Source organism: Pezoporus flaviventris, unplaced genomic scaffold, assembly GCF_033815535.1.
Source record: "Pezoporus flaviventris isolate CSIRO_AGI_PZ_B2104156 unplaced genomic scaffold, CSIRO_AGI_Pfla_v1 ptg000078l, whole genome shotgun sequence".
NCBI lineage: Eukaryota > Metazoa > Chordata > Aves > Psittaciformes > Psittacidae > Pezoporus > Pezoporus flaviventris.
In genome coordinates, this window is record NW_026892626.1 from 15693424 (window position 1) to 15717153 (window position 23730).

A 23730-nucleotide genomic window follows, 5' to 3' on the forward strand; every position below is an offset into this window, starting at 1 on the left:
TCAGGAATACACTGAATGCATTGACCTTTTATTAATGTCTCCAAACCAGAGTTTTCCTTTAGAGGAGGAACGGGTCATGAAGGCCAGGGCTGCTTCCTCCCCAAACTGTGCAGATCCCAGACCATGCAGGAATCCCGTAGCGGAGACATGTCTCTGTGTGGGTCCCAGCACCTTTGGGTGCTACAACAGTAGTGCTGGACTCTGGCAGGGCACGGTGTAACTGCATTTCCACAGGGAGGGGGGGTTCCTGCAGGAAAAACCTCCCTGTGTGAGAGGCTTTACATGAGTAATAGGAGTCACAGGGCACATGGGTGGGTTGGTAGCAGCTGGAGGCAGAGGTGAGCAATGTGGGTGCCAGGACCGGCTCAGGGGTGACCATGGGCCATGGCAGGATGGACGTAGGACAGCAGGGAGCTGGGGCAGGGCCCCTTGGGAGCCCCTTTGCCAGCAGCGTGGCGGAGCCCAGAGGAGTCCCTTATACATCGTGGGGAGATGGCTCCATCACTCATGAGCCCTCCTGGGCAAGCTGTCTCCAGAGGCACAAACCCGGGATAACTTTTCAGGGCCAAGTCCTTGATTTTGTTCCACTTTCCAGACATTCCCTGTTCAGTTGCCTTATTTTGCCTGTAATTTATATTCTCTCCTGACTAGCTGCTCCCTGTATCTCAGCCCGTGACTCCCCTTGCTCTGACATGGTCTCCTGCCCTGTCCTGCAGGCTGGGGACCCCCAGAGCATCTTCACCCCAGGGCACAAAGCCACTGCCCTCCGCAGTGTGCCCAGGAGCAGAGCCCGCTGCCCCGTCTGCTGCGCCGTGGGGACCTCGGGTGGCACGAAGCAGCACTGCAGAGGCGCCGGCAGCGAGGAACCGTGCTGTTTGACCTCGGAGGGTCCGCGGGGACCGCGACACTGTCACGGCCATCCCGGGTGTGGACAGAGGGGACAAGCCCGTGTTGGGGCGCGACTATGAGTCTCCCATCCAGCCGCCGACCCCTGCGGGCCCTGCTTAGCTTCAGAACGATGCTCCACCCCTTTCCCCCCCCCCTCCACCGCTCCCAACCAAGTTGCGCGCCACCACCCGAGCGCATGCGCATCCCGTCCCACAACTGCAGGGCGGGGCGGCAGTACGGTGGCCGGCTGGGGCCATCGGGGCGGGACTGCGCATGCGCAAGGGCCGCTTCGCCCGCCTGCCCGCAGCGTAAACAAGGGGCCGGCGGGGATGAAGAGGCCGCGGGGCCGCGGCGGGGCCTGGGGCTGCCGGGGTTGAGGGTCCGCTGCTTGGTGGAGGCCTTCCCCCCCGCCGGACGGGGGTGGCGAGGGCCGGCCCGCCATGAACTTGGCCAGTCAGAGCGGCGAGGCCGGCAGCGGCCATCTGCTCTTCGCCAACTTCAACCAGGACAACACGTAAGGGGGCGGCGCCCGGGCCTGAGGTGGAGGGGGAACCCGGCCCTGAGGGGGAGCGGGTCTTGGTGGGGTCCCCCCCTCTGGTGCTTCCCCTTCCAGCAGCCTCTGCCGTCGCCGCCACAGAGCGGGTCCCGCTGTAGCGAGGAGGGGTGGCGGCAGCAGCAGTCCCCCTCGTCCCTGGGTGTGGAGCTGAGGGGTGCGAGGCGGCGCTCGCAGAGGGGTAATGGGCTGCCGGAGCATGTTGCCTTTTCCTTGCACTTTCTTCTTGTGCGTGAGAGGCATTGCTCGCTGTTGCTTTGGGAAGGAAGGGAGGGAGGGCTGATTCTCCTTAATGGTGCCCAAGCTTTTAGAAGGACCCAGGCATTAAGACCCAAGTCTTCCAGGAGGTGCAGAGATTTCATCTGAAGGTTTATTATAATTGTCTTTTCGTACAGCTTATTTTATTTTCTCCTGTTGTCTGGGTTGATGCGGTATAGAATCATAGCATGGTTTGGGTTGAAGGGACCTTAAAGCTCATCCAGTCCCAACCCCATCCCACGGGCAGGGACACCTTCCACTAGAGCAGGTTGCTCCAAGCCCCTATCCAGCCTGGCCTTGAACACTGCCAGGAATGGGGTATGTTTAAAGATATTTTTATGAGCCTGTGCTTGTTTTGGCTTTGAAAAAGAAGCCCTTCTCCTGTAGTCCTTGAAATTGTACTTATTTGTGTTTCAGCTCATTTATGCTGCGCGTCTTGGAAGTCATTTAACTGTAGCGGCGTATTTAGCTTAATTAGCACATTAATTTTAAATGAGGTATTAAAACTCGTTGCTTTTCAGTTCAAGAAATCACTTATAGTTGGAACTGGAGCCCTGAAGATCCTTTAAAGAAGGATTTGACCATTTTAAATACCTGAGAGATGAAACTGGGGGTCAATAACCGAAAGAACTTGTACTTGAGAAAGGAGGAGTTTTGTTTTAGGAAGTGAGTAAGAGGAAATGATCTCAGGTTGGCATCACGGAGCATAATCCATGTGTGTGGTGGTGGTTTCTTCTTTTAACAACTCATTGGCTTTACAAGAAGCGATATCTTGTCCTCACAAGAGAGATCTCTTGACTGTCTTCAGGATGTACTGTGTTATATGGGGATTGTGAAGGTGAGAAGGTTGGTTGTGGTGGCTGCCAAGATCGAGGAGGAAGGTCACATCACAGAAGGAAATATTCTGTTTGCTTTTGTAGGTTTTGTTGAGGTGAAGAGACGAACAAGTGGAGCTGGATAGACTTGAGACAAGACACTTTGACAGTAAATAACTTATGATAAAGGATGGGGGGGGAAGCAGTAGTCTTGTGTGTGTTTGTAAGTAAACCATTATCCATATATTGATTCCAGCCAAAGACTTCTGCAACTACTTTTGAGGTTTTTTTCATCAAGTACCATATAGAGGTCACTCTGCCATTGTGCATATAAAACAAGCCCATGTTTTGCTTAGATACCATCCATTTTTTACCTGTTACTAGCTAAAACAAGTCATAAAACGAGGAAATCTCTCACCTTTTTTTTTGCAGTTCATGAAAGTTATTATATGAGGTTTTGAAGTTCAAATGTGCTGTCCAACACTGTGATCTGAAAGTTTTAGTATTTCTCCTTCTCTAAAGCAGTTGCCTATTTTCAGTGCACCTTAGCTTTGTGGAGAGCTGTGTGTATTGAAAGATCACTGAGTTGTGACAAAAGAACCCCAAGTACTTCTATAGAACAGAAGAGCTGCAGGCTTGACTTGAGAACAAACCCGAGACAGAAGTAAAAAGAAAGTAAATGTAATAAGTTTATTTGTATAAGCTCTTTGGCTTGTGCAGCTTGAAATCCTTCCTCAAGGACAAGTGTGATTGCTTTTTAAGGGAGGGGGAAAGGAACAACTGGATAACGATTTCTTTCCTCAACTTTGTATGTCACCTTTTCCATTTAATTTTTGTAAATATCCAAGAGTATTCTTTGATTTCTGTGCTGCAGCTGATTACTTTATTTATTCAGCATTCGCATGCCCATTGTGCAGGCAGATCTTATTAAATATTATTTGTATATGTAAATAACTTGGTGATTAGCTGATGGGATTTTTGGTGCTGTCTCTTTATGTGATCCAGACCTGGCCCATATAGATCTTTGCAGTTCAAAGTCTTGGGATAGTAGGTCTTTTGTGTCACTTTTGAATACTTCTGCATTTTCAGATTCCCATCATAGAAATGTCATAAATGTGAAAAGGTTCCTGTCCATGTTTTTGTCTCAAAATCAGGAGAATAATTTAAAAGGCTACTCACTTTGAGACAAATGAACTGGCTGGCTGGTGTCAAATAAGTATCCCTTCTTTCTAATAGTGGCTCAAAGAAATCTCTGTAAGGAAAGTAGTAAGAATAAAACAAGTCTTGCAGACATCTTAGTGAGCAGCTTCTTACTCAAACACTTGTCTGATGTGGTAAGTGACCCGAATAACCGCATTACGTTGTAGTTCTTAAACTGTGTGGAACTTGGTGACTGTGTAAGTTGTTTAAACTGAAGTTTATTCTTTTTTCCCCACCCATGATCTCTCTTAGTTGCTTGCTTGAATTGAGAAGCAAGAAGTGGACTTCTTGTTTATTAGTATACTGTTGTATCTAGAAGATCACTACTCACCAAGTGACAAGACTGCAAAGAACTTACCAGGAATTAATTGCTTTCCATGCTAGGCCTCAGAAAGCTTACTTATTTTCACCTTAAATTACAAGTAACAAGTCTTTCTCCAGGCAGACAAGGTAAACACATGCATATTCTCTCAGCCAGTATATGAAAGACAAGCTTTGTTTATGTTTTCTCATAGTCGGTAGAGCTCACATCATGCTTTAAGGTGTGCTTCAGTAATTAGAGGAATTGCTGACAGACAAAACCAAAACACAAATGACCCGGGTGCATTGTTGTTATTGCATTTAAAGCTTTTACCTTCAACTTAACAAGGTGCTGGTTACGCTCAGGCTCAAGTGTGTTTTGCTTACTTAGGCAGCAGTGCCAATGGCCTTGTACTTGTTGCTGGTAAAAATAGGTATTGAGCTAATATGTCGTTGGGTTTATGAAGGATTGGTAATTAATTATTGTCTCTTGTAGGAAGGACGTGAGCTTCATGGTGGCTTTTAGTCTTGGGAAATTGGATTGGTGGTAGTGAGAAGAATGTTGTCAACATAAGAGTTGCTGTTGCTTTTCCCCTAGTTTTTAGCTGTTTTGTTTTTCCCAGGCTTAACTTTTCCTTATTAATATTCATTCATGGATGCTTTATGTAGTGACACTGTCTCTTGGAAATAGTATCTACGTTATTGCAAGTGCTGTCTTGCCTCTTTATTCCGTATTGCCTTAAGGTTTATTTACATGGGAGCTTTGAATTATTGGCTGGAACTGGAACTCTGCCTGAAAACACTCCAGCTATAATGCAGGAGAAGCAGTCGGTTTGTGGCTTCTCTTTGATATGATATGTTTTCATTAAGTAGAAACATAGAGAAGGTCATTTTCAGAAGATGTTTTAATGTGCTTGGTTTGGTCCTAGCCCTTTTCCCCAGTGAATCAATCATTGCACAACTCGTTGTGACTGGCACTGTCTGGAAGAAGCTTCAGCTTGCAGATGAAAGTGAAGTAACTGCTCTGAATTTGGGTGCCAGCAAAACCATGCAGTGGAAGGTTGTGGGTGATCTCAGTGTTTTAGCAGTTGGAAGCCTTTAACAATAGATGCTTGGTAAGAAGTACAGCTTAAGCTTGAATGCTCTTTGTATTACTTCTGGGAGACCTGCTAAAACTGAGCACAGATACATTTATTGGAAAACAAACTCACCTTAAACTCCTACAAGCTCTAAAACCCATAAGGAAAATAAGTAATGTAATAGAAGCTTGTAACTTCTGTTAAGGATAACTTCAAGGTCTCAAAGCTTATATCTGCCTATAAAGTAGGTAAAACTTTCAGTCTCTATGTTGTTACACAAATATTCCCAGAGAAATGCCTTTGGAAAAACTTGATTTGTATGGTGTTCAGATTCAATTTGCAGAAAACCCCCAAACCTGCTTGTGAAATAATGCAAGTCAAGAGACTAATAAATTGTGAATGCACATGGAAACAAAATAATTGCTGTAGTTTTGAAAACAGATTCCTGATGAAAGGACAAAAGGGAGCCTTGCGTTTGGACTTGCAGTGAAACACTGATGTATGCCTTATTTGCAGGGTTGCCTTTAGCCTCTGCTTTTGTGTATGTGTGGAGTTATGTCTGACAGGTATCAGTCCATATATGTTATTTCTGATCTAATTCTACCTTATTTTTTCCAAGTAAATCAGTTTTGTTCTGTGTTCTGAGCAACTGCTTACAGCTTTAAAGTTGTATAGCATGCTTCATGTTGCAGAAGTTCTAGTTCCCTTACCACGCGATGTTTGTATCTCTAGTAAAAAGCTTGGGGTGAAACGAACAGGGGTTAGCTGCTGAGCATTCACACCTCTCACTTTGTTTCTAGGTTCAAGTGTTATTCACCCATGATCCTTGAGGCCAGGAGAGCTTGCAGGCTTTAAAGCTGGACACACCAAAAGGAAGGAAAGAGGGATCACGTAGCTGTTGTGCTCAGGAAGGATAGCAGAGAGAAGGAATTGTAAGCCGTGCACTTGCTGGTGTTGCAGTGGAGGTAGCAGCCGAGGTGGGCTTGCCAGAGGAACTGTTCCTCAGCAGGCAACTATGTAGATGGAAGTTTGGCCTGAGAGTACTAATATTTCTTGGATTATGAGCTTTGTTGTCCCAGGCTATTGCTGCATGTTAAGTGAGGAGCAAGCGTGGTCTCCTTTTGCTGCAGCAGATTTCAGTTTGTGTTGGTTTTCTTTTAAAACAGAAAAATCTCCTGTGAGTTGTCAGTGTGTTGCTGACAAATCTGTTGAACATAGGAGTTTTTTGTCTAGATCTTGCCCAAAATAATGATGTTCTTGACCTTTTGATTAAACCATGTCTGTGAGATGTTACAGCTTTGCTTTTGGCAGACATTTGGGAGGGGGAAATAAAGCAAAGTAAGTTTCCTTAGTAATTCTTAATGTCATTTCATTGATTTCTTTTATTGTTCCACCCCTCATCATAAGCCTTTGTTCGCAAAAAGTTTTGCCTTTGGAAATTTACATTGGTTTTGAAATGGAGCATTGGTATAATGAGACTGTATCATAATGAAGGTAGGTTTAATTAAGCAGTTATTTAAAAAAGGAATGGCTTCTGTTTATACTGCAGCTGCAATTGATTTTTGATCTTTGAGAGAGATGCCCTTAGTAGGATCTTCCTGATTCATGTAGAATATTTCTGAGTAATAGTTTGTCTTCTATGGTACAGAAAGGGAAAAACTGGTTTTCTTCCTTCTGTATGTATATTAAGGAAGCAAAAGGAAAACCTTTATGATTCTAACCCATCTGAAAAAACTTGTTTCTAAAGAGCCAGAGATTGAACCAGCTGATTTCCCACTCTAGGTGAGTGCCCTTACAGTGAATGTCAGCATCTTGAAACGAGCGTGTGAACTATCTCATACCACCGTTTGCTTGATGAGGTTAGTTTTAATTATTTATGACAGCCACTCTTGAAAATGCTCTCAAGATTTATGTAGTCTTGGATCAGGCTGCAGTATTATCTTTGAAAGAAGGGGGTGAACGCAATTGCAGAAGTCCCGGCCATATTGGTCATTTTGTACTGAGTAGACAACGTTGATGATGAAATTACTCAAAAGTCTACAATCTGAGGTGTGTAATAGAGGCTCCACACAGCAGAGCTAAAAAAACACCTGTGTGTAGCATAGAAAAAAGGTGAAATTTTTGATACTTTCTTTTCAATTTCAGTCTCTCATCAGCTGCTGAAAATTGGTGGTAAGAAAACATAACACTCGCATTGTCCAAGGAGCTTCTGGTAAACCACAGTAGCTTTTTGTTGGTCCCTATCTGTTTGAGCAGTAAGTGAATGGCCTATTGATCATATTTCTTCCCCCATATGGTTACACATTTTTTTTAGAGGTGAGATAATTTTGGCTAGATACTTGTTTTGTGGGTTTGGTCATGTAGATAGCTATCAGGCATCTTAAAGGCTTAAGTGTAATATCAGTGCAGGGGAAGATGAGGGATTTAAATCACTATGGTTGTGCTGGTCTAACTCAGCCTACCGAGTTCTCCTATTACATATAAAAAGCCTTTTTCCAGTCGTTTCATAAGAAGTAATTTGAGAGTACATTGAAGAAAAGCCCTCCAAGACCAAGAATGCTGTTCTAGAAGAAAAATGGGTTGTTTTGCACTTATGCCTGTGTACTGTAATGGGTTTAATTATAGTGACTCGAGCAGGTCTGTGCAGCCAAATGATCTGGGACTTCATCACCTTGATCCTGACAGAAGTAACAAAAAGCAGTTGACATGGCTGTAAAGGTCCATTCTGTGCTGCTGTTTTTTTTGCTTCTACTCAGGTTAATAATTCTTATCATGTATGCAACTCGCTTTCACCAGTGTCTGAAGCTTATTTAAATGAGCTGTAGGTAGTCAGTAAGAACAAGAAAACAGGGCTTCCTCACTGGTTTCAGTGGTGCTGTCAGGACAAGAGTGATACAGCAATATTGCTGTGTTTAAAGCTGTAAGTACAACACAGGATTCAATTCTGCCTCGTAATAACACTTGCAGGCAGAGCTGCTGCGTGGCATTCTCAGTGAGGAAATCATCCCATGTCTTTTGTAGCTCGTTTATATTGCAAAGAGTCTTGTGACTCCCATTTATTTTTAACGTGGTTGAGTGCTTGTTTACCTTTGTGAAGTGACAGTTGTAATGCCATCCTTTGTTAAACTTTCTTCTGAGGGAAGCAGTAGATGACCTTGGAAAAAGGTTTTTTTCGGTTTCATAGTTTTCTACAGAATTTGGATTTCCATTGAGCTGTACAGAAGTAGGTGAGGAAAAACACTGAAGCATCTTTGGCAGCTCATCAAATAGAATCTGCTGAATGTACCAAATTTGTCTGAAGTAAAACGAAGTTCAGTATTCGAAAGGTGACTTAGAGGAGCAGGAATGAAAACTTCTCTGTCTCTAAGCCTAATATGGTTTTTTAATACCTTGGTTATTGAATCTGAGGAGGTTTTCTTCTCTTGCCTGGATGTTGCATATTGTAATTTGAAGATTTAAACCTTCTCAAATACAGTTTCTTAGCTGGACTGCGCCAGTTGTATTTTTTTGTCTAGAAGAGAAGGTCCTACCATCATAGAGAGGTTGATTTTATAGCTTGGGATCTTTATTTCAGAGGGAAGGCCATGTGAGGAGCAATTTTTAATCTTCTAGGTACCCAGAAATTTAAAAAGGGGCTCACTTTGGAGCCATGAGAGGAGAATACAGAAAGAACAAAGGAATCTGTGTTGTGTTCTAAATGCAGAACTAATTGTCAGTGCATCTGAAGTAGAGAATCATCTTACTGAGTTCAGAAGGGCATTTTGGCAGGGTTGGGTTTGAGCCTTGTAGTGAACGACTTGCCACAGCTTGGCAGATCGAAGTACATTTATCGGGATTGAATTAGTTTTACTTCATGTATCCTGGCAGGAAGAAATAGATGAGCTATAAGCGCAGTGAAACACTTCTGCACAAGTGTATTGACTGTTAATTTTCTTCTTCTGTGGTGTAAAAATAATCCTCTGCATGGGGAGAGGAAAATAAGAACATGCCATTGTCTGCTGCCTTGATGTGTAAAGACCTGCAAGACAAGCCTAAAGGTTTTTCTAGCATAAAATTGAAGACCTGTCTTTGACTCTGACTGGAAAAGCAATTAAATAGTCTGTGAGCTAAGTGTGGAAAATGAGTTATGGAGGAAAGAAGGGTTCATAGTCAGGTTTTGAATGTTCTGCTATTGTTAAAATCTGTTTAACGTCAGCGAATAGCATTTTTAAGAGGGTGCCTCTGATCAAAGATTCAACTTAAGTATTTGTAAGGCTGAGACCTGCCAGTGTGCTTTGGAGGTGCTAGAGTATCGTCAAATAAAACCAGAGAAAATTAAAGTTGGCAGTCTCTAATTCCTTTTTATTATTGGTTTTAATATGAAAGCTCTTTTTGGGGTGCTTGGGGCAGGTTACAGTGTCAGGAGCAAAAATTCCCAGACAGCCCGGTGTAAAAGGTCTTTGAGGTCACCTCTAATGATGAGCCAATGATGTAATGGGTTTGCATTACATTATTCAAGTCATCATCTTTCCTCCACACTAAAGCTTTTAGGCTGTATGGAGAAGGCACTGGTATGAATTGGGCAGCAGGCTTATGTTAAGCTGTGAACTCTTATTCCATTAAATATGAAGCAGGATTGCACACCTGGGGTAATTCTGAAGCTACTGGGTATTTTCAGAGCTGAGGAAGCTGCTTGTGTCTTTCGAGGCTTTTTTGGTCAAGCTTTTTATTGCTATGCTTGCTGAACTAACCCAAGTGGAGTTTTAGAATAGGATAAGAATCTGTCCAAGGGTAATCACAGATTTAATTGATGTTCCTGACTGGCTTGTTTCTTTTCCAGATCTCTTGCAGTTGGCAGTAAATCAGGCTACAAATTCTTCTCCCTTTCTTCTGTGGACAAATTAGAGCAGATCTATGAATGCAGTGAGTATCTTATTTTCTTTTTCTCTTTTTATCCCCTCAATTGGCTTAATTTGGGAAGAATAGGACACCTTTCATTTTTTCACAGGTTGGTTGACATAAAAGGAACCTTTAAGTGTATGATGAAATACCACACAAAATGATTGAATGCTGGCAGGGTAAAACCATGTTTCAGTGTTCTGTATTTAAATTTAGCTGTATGTTGTCAAATTTGATATTAGCCATGAGGTGAGCTCTTTGCTTTTCTCATGCTGTGTCCCATAGCCAGGTTATATAGCAGTGTGGCATTTAAAATACTTGTGTGAGAAGTGTGCCTTTTGGGTCTTTATATTGGCTATTAGGGCAGGCAACCACTAATACACTTTCATCACATAAGCAAACAAAGCCTTGATTATCCTTAATCCTAATATTTGCTGTTAGACAAATACTTCTTTAACATGATAGTTGCAGATTTACTTGTCCAAAAAGATGAGTAATCCAAATTCCCGTAACCTCTCAGTACTCATCACAGTTGAGTAGGATATGAGGTGAAACAGAGGGAAGCCTGGGGAGAGGAGAAGTGGTATCCCTTGTTTTGCCAGGACTTCCCTTTTTTGAGATGCTAAGAAGTAAACTATGAGTGCTATGTGTAAACTCCATGTGAACAAATGGTACCAGTAGCTATGACGTCAGCACTTATGGTTGGATCCTGGTGTGCCATGCTATACAAGAGAATTCAGCCTCTGTTCCCTAAGTGACCTGACCCTGTGGCATCTTAAGTTTGAAAATGGTGTATGATTCAGATCACCTATTACCTGTGGTGGCAGCCCCATTCTGTATACAGTCAATGGAGAGAAGTAATTGTGAGGTTCAAATTAGGCACCTGTGGTCAAGTTAAGCTGTGTTGCAGCTACCTTTGCCTGTTTGAGTCGTGATCTGGTTGTACTGGTTAATGGGTGGCTTGAATGCCATTTTATGCCGTTGAGTTGGTACCTGACCTCTGTAGTATGTGAGGCACTTAAAATATCTCGACTGATACCACCTCACGGGACCCAGTGAAGATGACTCCTGTTACACGAGACACTGAGTAAACATTGAAAGAGACTGGACTGAACTGCATGGGACTGCTGCTTTTAGGTAGTCCTTGAAATTAAAAATACAGGTTGGATCAAGTGCCTTGCTCAGAAAACCTTGACATGAACTGATAAAGCAGCTGGGATTGGCATTTAGACCATCTGGTTCCAGTCTTGTCTGAAGTCTGTTCTGGGATGCCTGTGTTGGCTTAACCTCATGAATATTGTTGAGTTTCTTCCATGAGTGTTAAGTCTGTAAATACAGAGCACAGTGTGAGCTAACATTTAGCAGAAACTCTGACAGTTTGACCTGTGTAAGGCAAACTTTGCTCATGGGGTATGCAATATCTGCAGCAAATCTAAATATTTGAGACCTTCATATTTGGTTTTGTATGTAGTTAAATGGTTTTCAGCCTTGGGCTTGCAAACCATGGAGGGCTTCCTGTCTGTTGGTACCCCCTTTTTGCAAGGAAAGGTATCTTTGAGGTCTCCCAGACATGTGCCACCTCCTCCCAGTTTAGTTTAAGGCTTTGCCTTGATTTGAGTGAGCGCTTTTAAGGTCTCCTCCCTCTCTTCTGTAAGCATGATCTGCAAGTTCTCATGTAGGTGTTTAAAGTAAACTACAGAATATTCCCCAGCTCTCTTGTGTTTGAAAGGTCAACTGAACAGACTGGGAGGTTTCTTTGCTGCCAATCACTGACTTCTACTGTGACTCTGTACAAAATCGCCTAACTGTGCTTGGTCTTGATCCCCCTGAGAAAATAAGTATTGGATTGAAGGGTGCTTTAAGGCTTAATAAATGCTGATAATGTGCTTTGTGTTCTTGGGTTAAAAATGGAATGAAAGCACAGCTGATCATAATCTGGCTGGTTCTAACCAGCTCTGGTCTGTGATGCTACATGCTTGTGTTTATGATGCTGTCTGTAATCTTGTTATGTATTTGCTTGTTTTCCCCTCACTGCTGATATGTACATTGTTCTGCAGTTCTTTTTGTTCTTACTGTATTTTGAGTTGGAGCTTCTGGCAAGGCTCAGTTGTGTAGCATAAAGGAGAAAATACAAATAGAGAAACCCCTGTGACTAGCAGCATTGCTGTAGGACTCAACTAGTGTTTCTGAACATATCATTACTTCAGGTCAGCTGAAGGTAGGATGTGCAGTATAGCCTGGTACTCTACTTGAATGGTTGCTTGTGAGGGAGCATACATGTTTTGGCAGTTGTAAAGAGATTATCACCTCTTCCTGTTAGGGAACACAAAGGAACAGAGGTGCACCCTGTATTTGGAGTTAATTTAAATTAAAAGCTCATCACTAAGCCTTTCTCTAAAGGTAACTATCTGTATTATAGTTGTGAGAGTGAAGGATAGTCTATACATTCTTAAGCATTTTCCTTGTTGAAAGTGTTTTCTCTGTGACTGCTTAGTTCTTGAGCATTTTCCTTGTTGAAAGTGTTTTCTCTGTGACTGCTTAGTTCTTGAGCATTTTCCTTGTTGAAAGTGTTTTCTCTGTGACTGCTTAGTTCTTGACAGTGCTCTTCCCTGTGTGCCTTCCCTGCTGCCTACACTTCCCATCAGTGCAGCGTAGGACAGCGCTTTTCCATCTGAATCTGCTGCTATTCCTCTTAAATACCAGTTCTCCTGCCTGGGAGAGTAATAAAGCACAGGAGCTGTGTCTTAACACACAGTTTCCCTTGAACAGGAAAGAAACTGTGCTCACCCAGGAGCAGGGAACAGTCAGACTGTGGTTTCTTGGTGTCTGTGTGCTGCTCTTCTAACTCTTTACAAGAGATGCCTTCATTATGAAGGACTCCAGGCTTCCATGGAAAGATAACCTATACTGTAAAACATCTGAGAACCTTCTGTGTTACTGGTCTGATTCAAAGAACACGGTTCTCTGTGTTTGAAAGTCAGCTAATTGAAGCATATTTCTGTTATGTGTTGTGTGTGGCATCAGCAAAATGGAAAACAGTTCCTTGAAAACAAAGTCATTGCTAAAATGCATTATCCCTGTTGGATGAGGAAATTGAATTTTCAAAGCCTCAGTAAGCTGTTTTGTCTCCTCTGGAAAAGTACCATATTAAATAGGAGATTTAGATAAAAGTCAATTATGTAGCATAGAATGCTGCAGATGCTTAGCATAAGCCTGCTCCTTTTCCATGAGGAGACTATTTCTCTCTCTCAGAAGAACATAGAGCATTAAATGTTTTCTGTTCTTCTTGAAATAACTGCCCAGAAAAAGCCACTTTCAAAGCAGATACGTCACACAGCAGTGACTTTGTCATGCCCTGGGAATGCTGGACAGGACTTTCTTCAGGGAATTTCTGTCACTGGTGATGAGAACAGTGCCAACTAATTATTTAATGTGTCTCTTGGCCAAAACAGAAGCCTTAAGAAATAAGCTTGCTCTGTTTTTTATGGTAGTTTTATGGTTTGCATTGAGCTAATCCAGATACTGATTTAGGCAAACTGGTTGTTTTGGTGGATGAAGGCCAAAGGCTCAAGTCATTTGTCTTGATTCAGTTCTGTAATAGAGGGGTAGGTATAGCCAGTAGCTGAGAGAGAGCTGCAGAGTGCGATAATGCTCTCTCCAGCTTTCTCCTGCTGTGAAGACTGTCCACTGTGTCCCTGGGGCTTTTGGAGAGGAGCTTCAGGTGATGAGAGGGGGAAGCAGACATGCCAGAGCGACTGGTGGTGGGACATGCACTCCTACTGTACTATAATCCAATACTGTACTATAATTGAATGCTCTAAAAGTGCTGCTTTGCCAGAAATCCTGGACTCCCCTCCCTCCTGCTGTCTTCTCCACACTTTGAATGGTGACTTGTGTTCCTCCTTTGCCTCCAGTGCCCCGTAGTAGAACACTTGACAAAAGTAATGCTGTTTTCTGGCTGTGCAGACATGCTGGGCTTGGGTGATTCCTTTTGTATAAATTGCTTTTGGGGACTGTCAGGTAAGAGGTAGTTTGTGTAAAAATGCTGGTAAGAGACTGAAGCAGTCTTATAGCAAATGGGTTTACCAGCTTCTTTGAGTACAAGAAGACAAGAGGTGTGTAGAAACTCCAAGGTGTTTGGTCATCAAAAATCTAAAGTATAGTATAGCTTTAAAAATGAAACACACACATCAAAAAACCCTGAAGCACAAGTAACACCTTTGCTTTCCTGGATTTCTGCAGAGGTAAGAGAAGATTGGAAAATACTGGAATTTGACAGCTTTTTTGCATCTCTGGGATTTTTTCCTGTTGGATCTTGGCTAGGAGCAGTAGGTGCTTTGTTCTGAAGCATAAACTGGCATGAAATCATGGGGTGGGGGGAGGAAACCTTTGTAAATCATCATTCACTATAGATGTTCTGCTTTATAAGCCTGTCCTGCACCCCACCTCAACTCTGAGCTGCTGTGGTAGAATGTTTGCTGTGGTAGACTGTATTGTCTTAGACAGTATTTCCTGTTGAAGTGCATAATTCATCTTCCCTGAAATCTCCCTGTGTTTTCCCCTTGCTATTGTGATTCCTCAGCTGACACAGAAGATGTGTGCATTGTGGAGAGGCTCTTCTCCAGTAGTCTGGTGGCCATAGTTAGCCTTAAAGCTCCACGCAAGCTCAAAGTTTGTCACTTTAAGAAGGGGACAGAGATTTGCAACTACAGTTACTCCAACACCATCTTGGCTGTCAAACTCAATAGACAGGTGAGTAGTAATTTTGACCAGATGAAAACATGGGAGGGGGTTTGTGGCTCCTATTCTGGCATGTCTGTTGATTGATGTTCTTTGCTTTGGTAGCAGAATTGCTGTTTGACATTAACTTGCGCTTTTGCAACTGTAGCTTCTGTATGGCATCTTGGTGCTCCTATTTAAGTAGTTTTGGTTCTATGTGTATGTATTTACTTGGGAAAATGCCCTGAGTAAGGTGGGCATGCACTGAGTAGGAGGTTGGGCTAGAGACCTCCTGAGGTCCCTCCCAATGTGAATCATCCTGTGTCCTAAATGGGACACTAACAGTTTTGGTTCAGGCTTAAATTTAAAGTTATGTGTTCACTTCTTCTGTCTTTAGAGTTTGCTGAATTATTTAAACATAAATAAAATCACTGAACTAGTGAAATTCTAGAGTATAGTACCAGGAACCATAGTTTGCTGTATTACTAAATCATTACTAATACATTAGTCTGCAAATACAGATCTGTCTGTCTTCAAACAGCTCATTCAAAATAGAGAATGGCATCTAAAGAACATCTTCATAGTATCCATATCTGCCCTCAAATTTCAGATGTGGGAGGATGGGATTCCTGTTTAAGGGGAACAGTGGCTAATTTGGTATCTGACATAGTGAGGTAGCATTAAATGAGTAACATCTAGTTAGTTATCCAGATGTAGTCTATGGAAGTGTAAATGAGATGTTAACTTAAAGCCCCTCACAAATGGTTTAACTAATAAATGGTTAAAAAAGATCTTGTATGGGTTTTTTTTCTGCTTACCCAAAGCAGAAAATTATTCCCACATGTGAATTTGGCTCTTGGAGGAGGGGAAATACATAAGGGTAGGTACAGAATAAGAATTAAATAGCTTTAAATGAAGGCTTCTGGCTTGCTGCCTTAAACTAGTAATGTATTAAACTAGGAATATAAATCATTTTCACTTAAATCAATCTGCACTAGTGTGGCTGAGAGAAGTCAAGTGCCCTGGTCAGTTCAAGTGACCAAGTTAGTACTGCACTCTTGAAGCCTTGTCAAGAGGTGTATCTTGTGTGTCTTGTGTCATACTTGTTTCTTCCCATCTGGTGGGTGTAACTTTTTCTCTATTGGAAGGTACCTACTGCATTTTTGGATACATTTTCTTTTAGGATTGATAAAGTAATATAAACTCCAGCATTTCATCCTCTTTCCCACATCTAGAGGCTGATAGTATGTCTGGAAGAGTCTCTTTATATACACAACATACGAGACATGAAGGTACTACATACAATCAGGGAGACACCTCCCAATCCTGCAGGTAAGCGTGTTCTTAGAAGCCAGTATAACTCTGAAAAGTGCATTCTGTGTCAACATAGGATGTTTCCTACAGGGAACTGTAGCATTGGTAATTCCACTTTCAAATAAAAGTAACAATTAAATACACGAGTGCTGTCTTAAAGCCTACCTGTTTAATCCAGGTGAGGCTTTTAAGAACAAATAGCAGGCTCTGCCTTAAACTGCATCCTCCCAGTATTTTAACCTCCTAGAGCTGATGTGTTAAAATGTTAAAAAGAAGCAGTAGAACTACAAACTGGATTTTGCTAGCACTTAGTTAAAGGCTTTGCCAAGTTAATGCTTTAGGAGTCATGACAGACATGGAAAATTCTACTGCTTAATCAGTTGTAGCTTCCTTTTCTCATTTATCATATATCAAAGCTTTAAATAAATAGTTGAATATGTTGCAGGTTGACTCTGAGATTATTTATCTTTGTTCTGATTCTTCTGATACCTTATGAGGATAACTTGAGTTATTCATTTAATATTCAAATGCAGAACCAGGAAGTTTTGCTGCCTACATCTTGGAATTTACCCCTCTCTGATTCTGTTCCTGCATCCCTTCTAGGGCTGTGTGCTTTATCAATAAACAATGATAACTGCTACCTGGCCTATCCAGGAAGTGCAACTATTGGAGAAGTACAAGTCTTTGATACGATCAATCTGGTAAGGATCTTTGTGAATGCCCTTTCCACCTCTAATGATGCAGTTTGGGGAAATCACTACATGCTCAAAGAGGAATTACTAGCCATTCAGGTTCCCCTGCATCAGTTTGCAGTGTGTCTTATAGCAAGGCTTCGCAGGACGCTGGCAAGGAAAATAGATGCTAATATTAGATAGGGTGAGTAGAGTTGGGCACATGAGTAAAGCAATTTCTATTTGAATTGCCTTTTAAGTATCCTTCTACTGCTTGTACTCTCTATGCACATGCTTCTATGTACTTAGCAGATAGTAAAACAAACACTGAAGCTCTTTTCCATAAAGTGAGACCCATATTTGCCTTGAATGCTATTAAATATGCAGTCTCAAGCTGCTTTTAACCTGTACTGTCCTAAGGTTATATTTCATTGATTCACTCCTGCAGAGAGCTGCTAATATGATCCCAGCTCACGATAGTCCCTTGGCTGCTTTGGCATTTGACGCGAGTGGTACTAAACTTGCCACTGCATCAGAAAAGGTAAAGTGGCTTTTTCTTGGCTTGTCAGCAGTGATAAAAACAAAACTTGCTTTGAAGCATTTTCAGTAGGTTTAACCATGCACAATTCCATCCACAAGTGCCAAAAAAGAAGGCTTACAGTTACAATGGCAAATCTTAGTTAAGAGCTGTTAATGATATTTGACACACTTTCCATGCTGTGAAATGCTGGATGATAATAAGATTATTTAAATAAACACATTTTAATCTGGCTGTAATCAGGACAATCCTCTCTTTCTCCCTTCAGTGCAAGATGCTTATTAGAAATCAGTTGTCTTGGTTTGATGCTGTCTTCCTAATGAAAACAAGACAGAGTCGAAATAGAGAGAAATGTCTTGTTGGTCTTTGGCACACAATGAGAAATTGTCAATCTACATTATATAAAATAGAAACTCTGAAGCTTCTGCTCTTTGAGTAATAGGCTTAGAATATAAAGGTGTAACTGATTGCATCTGATAAAGGCACAAAGGCATCCAGGTGACTGTACTTGTACTTGTCTAATGGTGTTATTCTCATGATCAAATATGATAAGAAGGGCTTGTTTGAGGCATAGCTTGTTCTCTACATTAGTAGCTCCCACCTCTTGTTGTTTCTCTAATCTTCAAACACATCCTACGAACAAGCTCCATAAATATTTCATGCTAGCATGTGGTGTGCATCGACAGCAGTAAGTTAACAGCAAAGTGGTTTGCTGCTTGTAGTTGTGCCCTGCTCCCTAGAGCTAATACACTGTGAATGAACTTGAAATGAAATATGTTTTTTTTGTCTTTACAGGGGACAGTAATTAGAGTGTTTTCCATTCCAGAAGGGCAGAAACTCTTTGAATTCCGAAGGGGAGTGAAGAGGTAAAGTTCAGCTGAGCTAATTATCTGGAGCTCATTCCTTGTGGCAGACCTCCAGTATGTTCTGCAGCTGAGCTGACATCCTGATTTTTGCCTATTTCAGTTTTCATTCATCCCTGCCTGTACACTTACTACAGTTTTGGCTTGAATGTCGTTCAGTTTCACCCCTTTGGACTTGAGTGTTCCACAAAACAATCCTGTCAGAACTGTACTCCCTCTGTCTTTTAAAAACTTACTGGTGAGGAACTTGTTTAAAGTGAATCACCTTTTGCGAGCTGTATTGTATTCTTACAGCAATTGGAGGTAGCACATCTAATGTTCTCACTCTCTTCTAAATCCCTGTGATCTTTGCTAGCCAGTGTGAAATGGTACTATGATTTGTGGTGGTAGTAACTTTGTAGCTCTACTGTACTTTATACAGAGGTAAGACTTAGTTCATATTGTTACTAATTGACCTCATACCTGATATACATCAGAGAACATCATTAATGGGGATCTGGCTCTTGAAGTGCTTTAAGAAGATATCAGAGAATTCAAAATGCTTATTATGGAAATGTTCTTTTTTCTTATTTGTGAAGCAGTGGTGACTGAGAAATCGGCTTAATTATTAAGCCACATACTTTGGTTTAATTGTGAGTCACCTGCCATCACTGACAGGAGAAGAGCAGCAGGTGAGTCTACCATACAGCTGCAGTTCCTCCTAGCTCGCAGTATGGCTTTTGTGAACATAATGAAGCACCTTAGGGGTGAATGTGCAGAAAGACTCCTACCTACCAAAATGGGGAAGTCATAGTCTCATTTAAGTCAATTCCCGGGAGTTAGTAAACACTAGCTTTCTTCTTACACCAGTTGGTAGAGTATTAGAGTGTCAAAGATACAATGCTTTGGTTTTCATCCCCCCCTCCCCAGGTGTGTGAGCATCTGTTCGCTGGCTTTCAGCATGGATGGCATGTTTCTGTCTGCATCCAGTAACACAGAGACGGTGCATATCTTCAAACTTGAGACTGTGAAAGAAAAGTAAGTTTCAGAGATGCCTTAGATTTTGTAAGGAAAAGGCTATAAAAATCCTTACCCACAACACAATGAGTGTGGACAGACTTCTTCTGAATGCTTCCCTAAAGTAAAGGGCATACGAAGTCACTTATGCATTAGCAACTGTAGTTGAGCTGTGGTACTGTTCTCCCAGTGAACAGAAGAGAATTTCTGCTGAAGAGAAATTGGCCATTCCTTGGCAGAGGAATATGAAGCAGTTCTGCCTTTTGGTTACATTGGTGTTTCACCTCAGCTCATAATCCATACGCTTTCCACCTGCTAATAGGGCTTTAAAAGGCACCAGGTTGTAAAATGTTCCTGTTTGATATGAGAGGACAGTCCGTCTTATGTTTCTGTGGCATTTGTTGGAAACAGTGATTTGCTTAGTGATAAACAGGTGAGTAATACCTTGAAGTGTAGCACTTTCCAGTAGATCTTGCTCTTGTATAATGACCCTTATGAAATGCAGTTTTATAACCAGAAGGGTCAGTTTACAATCAAACATGCTTAAATAAGAGGCTGAGGTTACTGTAGGACACATTGTGCCCTGGTAGCATAAATGGAGTGCATTAGAGTTCTCAAGGGTGTTTGTTATTTCTGAAGAGAAACAAATAGCTGCTTAATATCCTTAGAAACAGAGATGTTTTATAGTGTTTAATGTGAACACAAAGTTTCCTTCTGACTTGCAGACCTCAGGAAGAGCCTACGACCTGGACAGGTTACTTTGGAAAAGTGCTGATGGCCTCCACGAGCTATCTGCCCTCTCAAGTAACAGAGATGTTCAACCAGGGTAGAGCCTTTGCTACAGTCCGCCTGCCATTCTGCGGGCACAAAAACATCTGTGCACTTGCCACGTGAGTAAAGAAATGGAACCTGAATTCACCACCCTTCTGGGTGCTTGGCTGTGTAGAAGCTGATGCTGCAGAACACAACCTTATCTCCAGCAGAGTGGGTAGTACATGGAGCTATGGATCACCTGTAATCATTTCAAAACCCCTTCCAGTTTAAGAGCAGTGTATTAGAGCTAACACCTCACAGCCCTGTGATGGGAGGAGGAAAAGGCATAATATATGGATGTGACTAGACTAAGTGTTGCATAAAGATGTCTTTTAATACTGAAAGAAGAATGTTGAGAACAAACCCATAGGCTTACAGCAGTTGCTTCCATTTGTGCTGAGGGGGTGGATGCTGTGTCTTGTGTTAGCAAACTGCAAAATCAGGCACTCCAGACCAACCATTAAAGAAGTCTTTGAATGCAAGTTCGTATTATTCTTATCTCTAAAACAGCATAGCACTCATTAAAGTTAATTTTGAGGACTCAATTAAATCTGTATTCTGTTTTCAACAAAGGCAGGTCCTATTTGGCACAGCTACAAAAGCAATAAGCTGAGTGGTAGTAAACTTATTTTGTGGGGGGGTTTATTGGTTTTATGCTAAATTAACTTCATGGCTGCGCTCTCACTTCTCTGAGCTCAAAGCACCCTTTAAGCAGTGATTAAGGCTTGTAACATCTCTGAAATAAGTAAATGCTTCCCATTGGAATATTTGTCTCTGGAGTTGCACAAAGCTGGATAACGGGATGGTAACTTCTGAATCTGTTGTACTGGGTTGTATAAGATGCTTGAGTCCTGTTAGCCCCAGAATGTGGTGATGCCTCTCTTATGTGCAGCTCTGTCCTAGGTGCTCTGTCTGTTACCAGTTTTCTCTGTCTAAAAGCAAGAGAGTGGAAAATAATGACTTAAAATCATGGGAGGGGAGCAGAGTGTGCTTTCTGAAGTTCTTACTTGTCTGTTGCTCTCCCTTGAACCTTTCTAGAATCCAGAAGATCCCTCGTTTATTGGTGGGAGCTGCTGACGGATATCTCTACATGTACAACCTAGACCCCCAAGAAGGAGGAGAGTGCACGCTAATGAAGCAGCACAAGTAAGTCCACATTAACTGAGTTCTGTTCTTGGAACAGCTCATTTCTTTAATCTTTCCAGACCTCTGACATGAATGAGTAACTTCAGAATCCCCCTGAGCCTTCACTCCTAGTGTCTGCTACACTAAGCACCGCTTTACCAGCAGAAACTTAACACTGTCTGATTGCATTGAAGGATCAATCGCTGTTAGCTCTGTGATCCTGTTTCCCCTTACTTGGCAGTTTGAGTTGAGTTACTTAAACAAGAACTTGAAACTACTGACTCCATCCTCTTCATCAATAAATGAAGTGGTTACACACATGAGAAGGAGATGTAACTGTGACTTCTTAGAGGGGAATCTGGCCTAAGAAACTATCTGTCTTCTCTCTACTGCTAACCTTATAAACCTCCTTGCATATAGGCCAGCCAACGAAAATTCTATAGCAATACTTTAGAACATGTCTGGGAGATATTTCTTACAAGGTTTGGCAGGAGATGGTAGGGTAATATAGTTGGGTTACTTACATGATCAATTGTAGAATTAAAGCCAGTAACTCATGATGATAATTCAGGTTTTCAGCTTTGGTCAGTCTAATACTGGTCAAAAATCACACATTCATCTGAGCAGTTTAATGTATGATCTCTGGTTTCACTTAGAGATGACATGAAGTCTCATAGAGGGAAGCTTTTATCAAGTTAATGTGTGAAATACTCTAACACCTTCACTAGAGGGTTTTCTAGTGTATGTGTATGAAGGAACCACCTCTGTTGTGGACAGAGATCAAGTGACAATCTGTAACATCGCTGATTGGAACAGGGGCTACTTTATTCTAATCACACCCTATAGTTCTGAGTCCTTTTTGACCCCTACCATCAGCTACTGGGATTCAGATCCTGATGCTGTGTCAGAGGCAAGCATGTCACTGGTAAGTCTTCAGTGTTAAATACGAAGTGTTGTCAGATGCCTTCTTGACAGGCCTCTGGAACGGAGAGACCAGGTTTCTCCTGTTGCATGTTATATATGGGTGTTTTTGCACATCTAATGAGAGATTCTTGTGTAGCTGTCAACTGAAGCAGTATCATGCCCTAGCAGATCACCTCTGCAGCTAACCTCTCTCTGCTTGGCAGGCTTGATGGCAGCATGGAGCCAGCCAATGAAATCCTTGAGTCTGCATCCCACGACCGGCCGCTGGTAGCACAGACGTACAGTGCCGCTGTGACTAAAGGTACATATGTGCCTTCCTCACCCACAAGGCATGGTAAGGAGAAGGCTTGAAACGGGGCAGCGAGCACCTCTGTGTATTGCTTCATTCTAGATGGCTGCCTGAGCTCGTCTACTTCAACACATCATAACTGTGTCTGATGTGGAGCATTGGTGAGCAGTAGGAAAAGAGCACTCGTGATGTACAGTAGCCCTTTATAGATGGATCAGTCAGCTTTGCTACTTCCTGGATAGAACTTTGATTTGGACTGTGGGTGATAACTGTAGTGGTAGTTGCAGTACTTGCCAAATAGTTCTTGAGATGCCCCAACATGATTACTTCATACAGGAATTTTGCACCCAGACCTTATGCAAAGCATCTGAATTATAGACCCCTTCCACCTTTTTCTTTATTTGAAAAGATTAAGTGTTCCTGTTGTTCCTTTATGGGAACAGTGACCCTTTAGCCTAATTTGCTGCTTTGTTAAATCAAGAGGATGAGAACTTTGGTTAATACTGCAGCTCTCCAAGTCAGTGGAGCTTTTACCATCTGTGTGTGGCACTCAGGTTAGTTGCAGTAGCAGCTGTAATGTGTGAGTGGAGAGTAAGAAAAACACGTTGCACACATACAGAGTAGTTTAATTTTGATCATGAACCAGTTTTGGCTTGGGAAAGCACAGTCACGATAAAAGCAAACATAGGGTGGCAGTCAAACTGTTACAAGTCATGTCTGGTACTTCAACTCTAATCATTCACTTTGGATCCAAGCCTTAGTTTGTGCTGCTGATTTCCCCCAACTTGTTCCTTTCTCTGCAGCCTATACAGATGACCTGGGTGCTGTGGGTGGAGCTTGCCTGGAAGATGACACCAACTCGCTTAGATTGGATGAAGACAGTGAGCATCCCCCCATGATCCTTCGGACAGACTAAACCCGGACCTGTGAACTCACTCCTGAAGCAGAGAACACTGGCTTGATGTTTCTTGAGGAATCTCGTGTTATGCTGCTATGAACTTTGACATGAGCTGGGAGAGAGGATGACAGACTCTTACTGTTTTAAGTCGTAGCTGTAGTTCTAATTCTATACAATTGGAAAAATACATGGTTTTCAATTCAGTGGCTTTTAATCTTGCTTATCTATTTTAGCTGTGTTTATTTTTTCTGTTGCCAAAACCTGCTGTCTGTGCAGCCCTCAGAGCCTACTAGCTTTGCATGCGTTCATGTGCCAAGCAAGCATAGGAGGGGGAGAGAGAGAGAAGCCACTTTATAACAAACTCAAGTTTGTATTTTTTTTATATATGTATATAATATTTAGCTTATATAAGGAAGGAGTAGAGAAGTGGTTCTGGAAGCTGAGACTCCGTTCTGCACTGACAAAGGTCCAAATGGTTTCCTGTGCATGGGCTTGCAGGCATACCTAGTGACTGACATGCAACCTTTCAAATGCAATGGCCTGTTTTTGGGGGGTTCTCCCTTCCCTTTCCTGGACCACTTTGTTAATTAAAATTCCTTCTGAATGTTG

At 42.2% G+C, this 23730-nt stretch overlaps 1 protein-coding gene across 2 annotated transcripts; it reads left to right on the forward strand.

Annotated features, from left to right (window-relative positions):
• The first annotated feature begins 1147 nt into the window (after window positions 1-1147).
• Window positions 1148-23730, forward strand: WIPI2 (WD repeat domain, phosphoinositide interacting 2). 2 transcript variants are annotated; one of them, XM_061473721.1, is made up of 12 exons: window positions 1148-1402; window positions 9913-9995; window positions 14554-14723; window positions 15926-16022; window positions 16608-16705; window positions 17124-17216; window positions 18009-18079; window positions 18986-19093; window positions 19798-19962; window positions 20924-21031; window positions 22138-22235; window positions 23027-23730. In XM_061473721.1, exons 1-12 carry the CDS (start codon window positions 1329-1331, stop codon window positions 23137-23139), a joined length of 1278 nt encoding a protein of 425 aa, XP_061329705.1. In that variant the 5' UTR covers window positions 1148-1328; the 3' UTR covers window positions 23140-23730. The 2 variants fall into 2 exon arrangements, with proteins under 2 accessions (XP_061329705.1, XP_061329704.1); XM_061473720.1 differs by having other exon boundaries at window positions 1150-1402; window positions 22138-22268.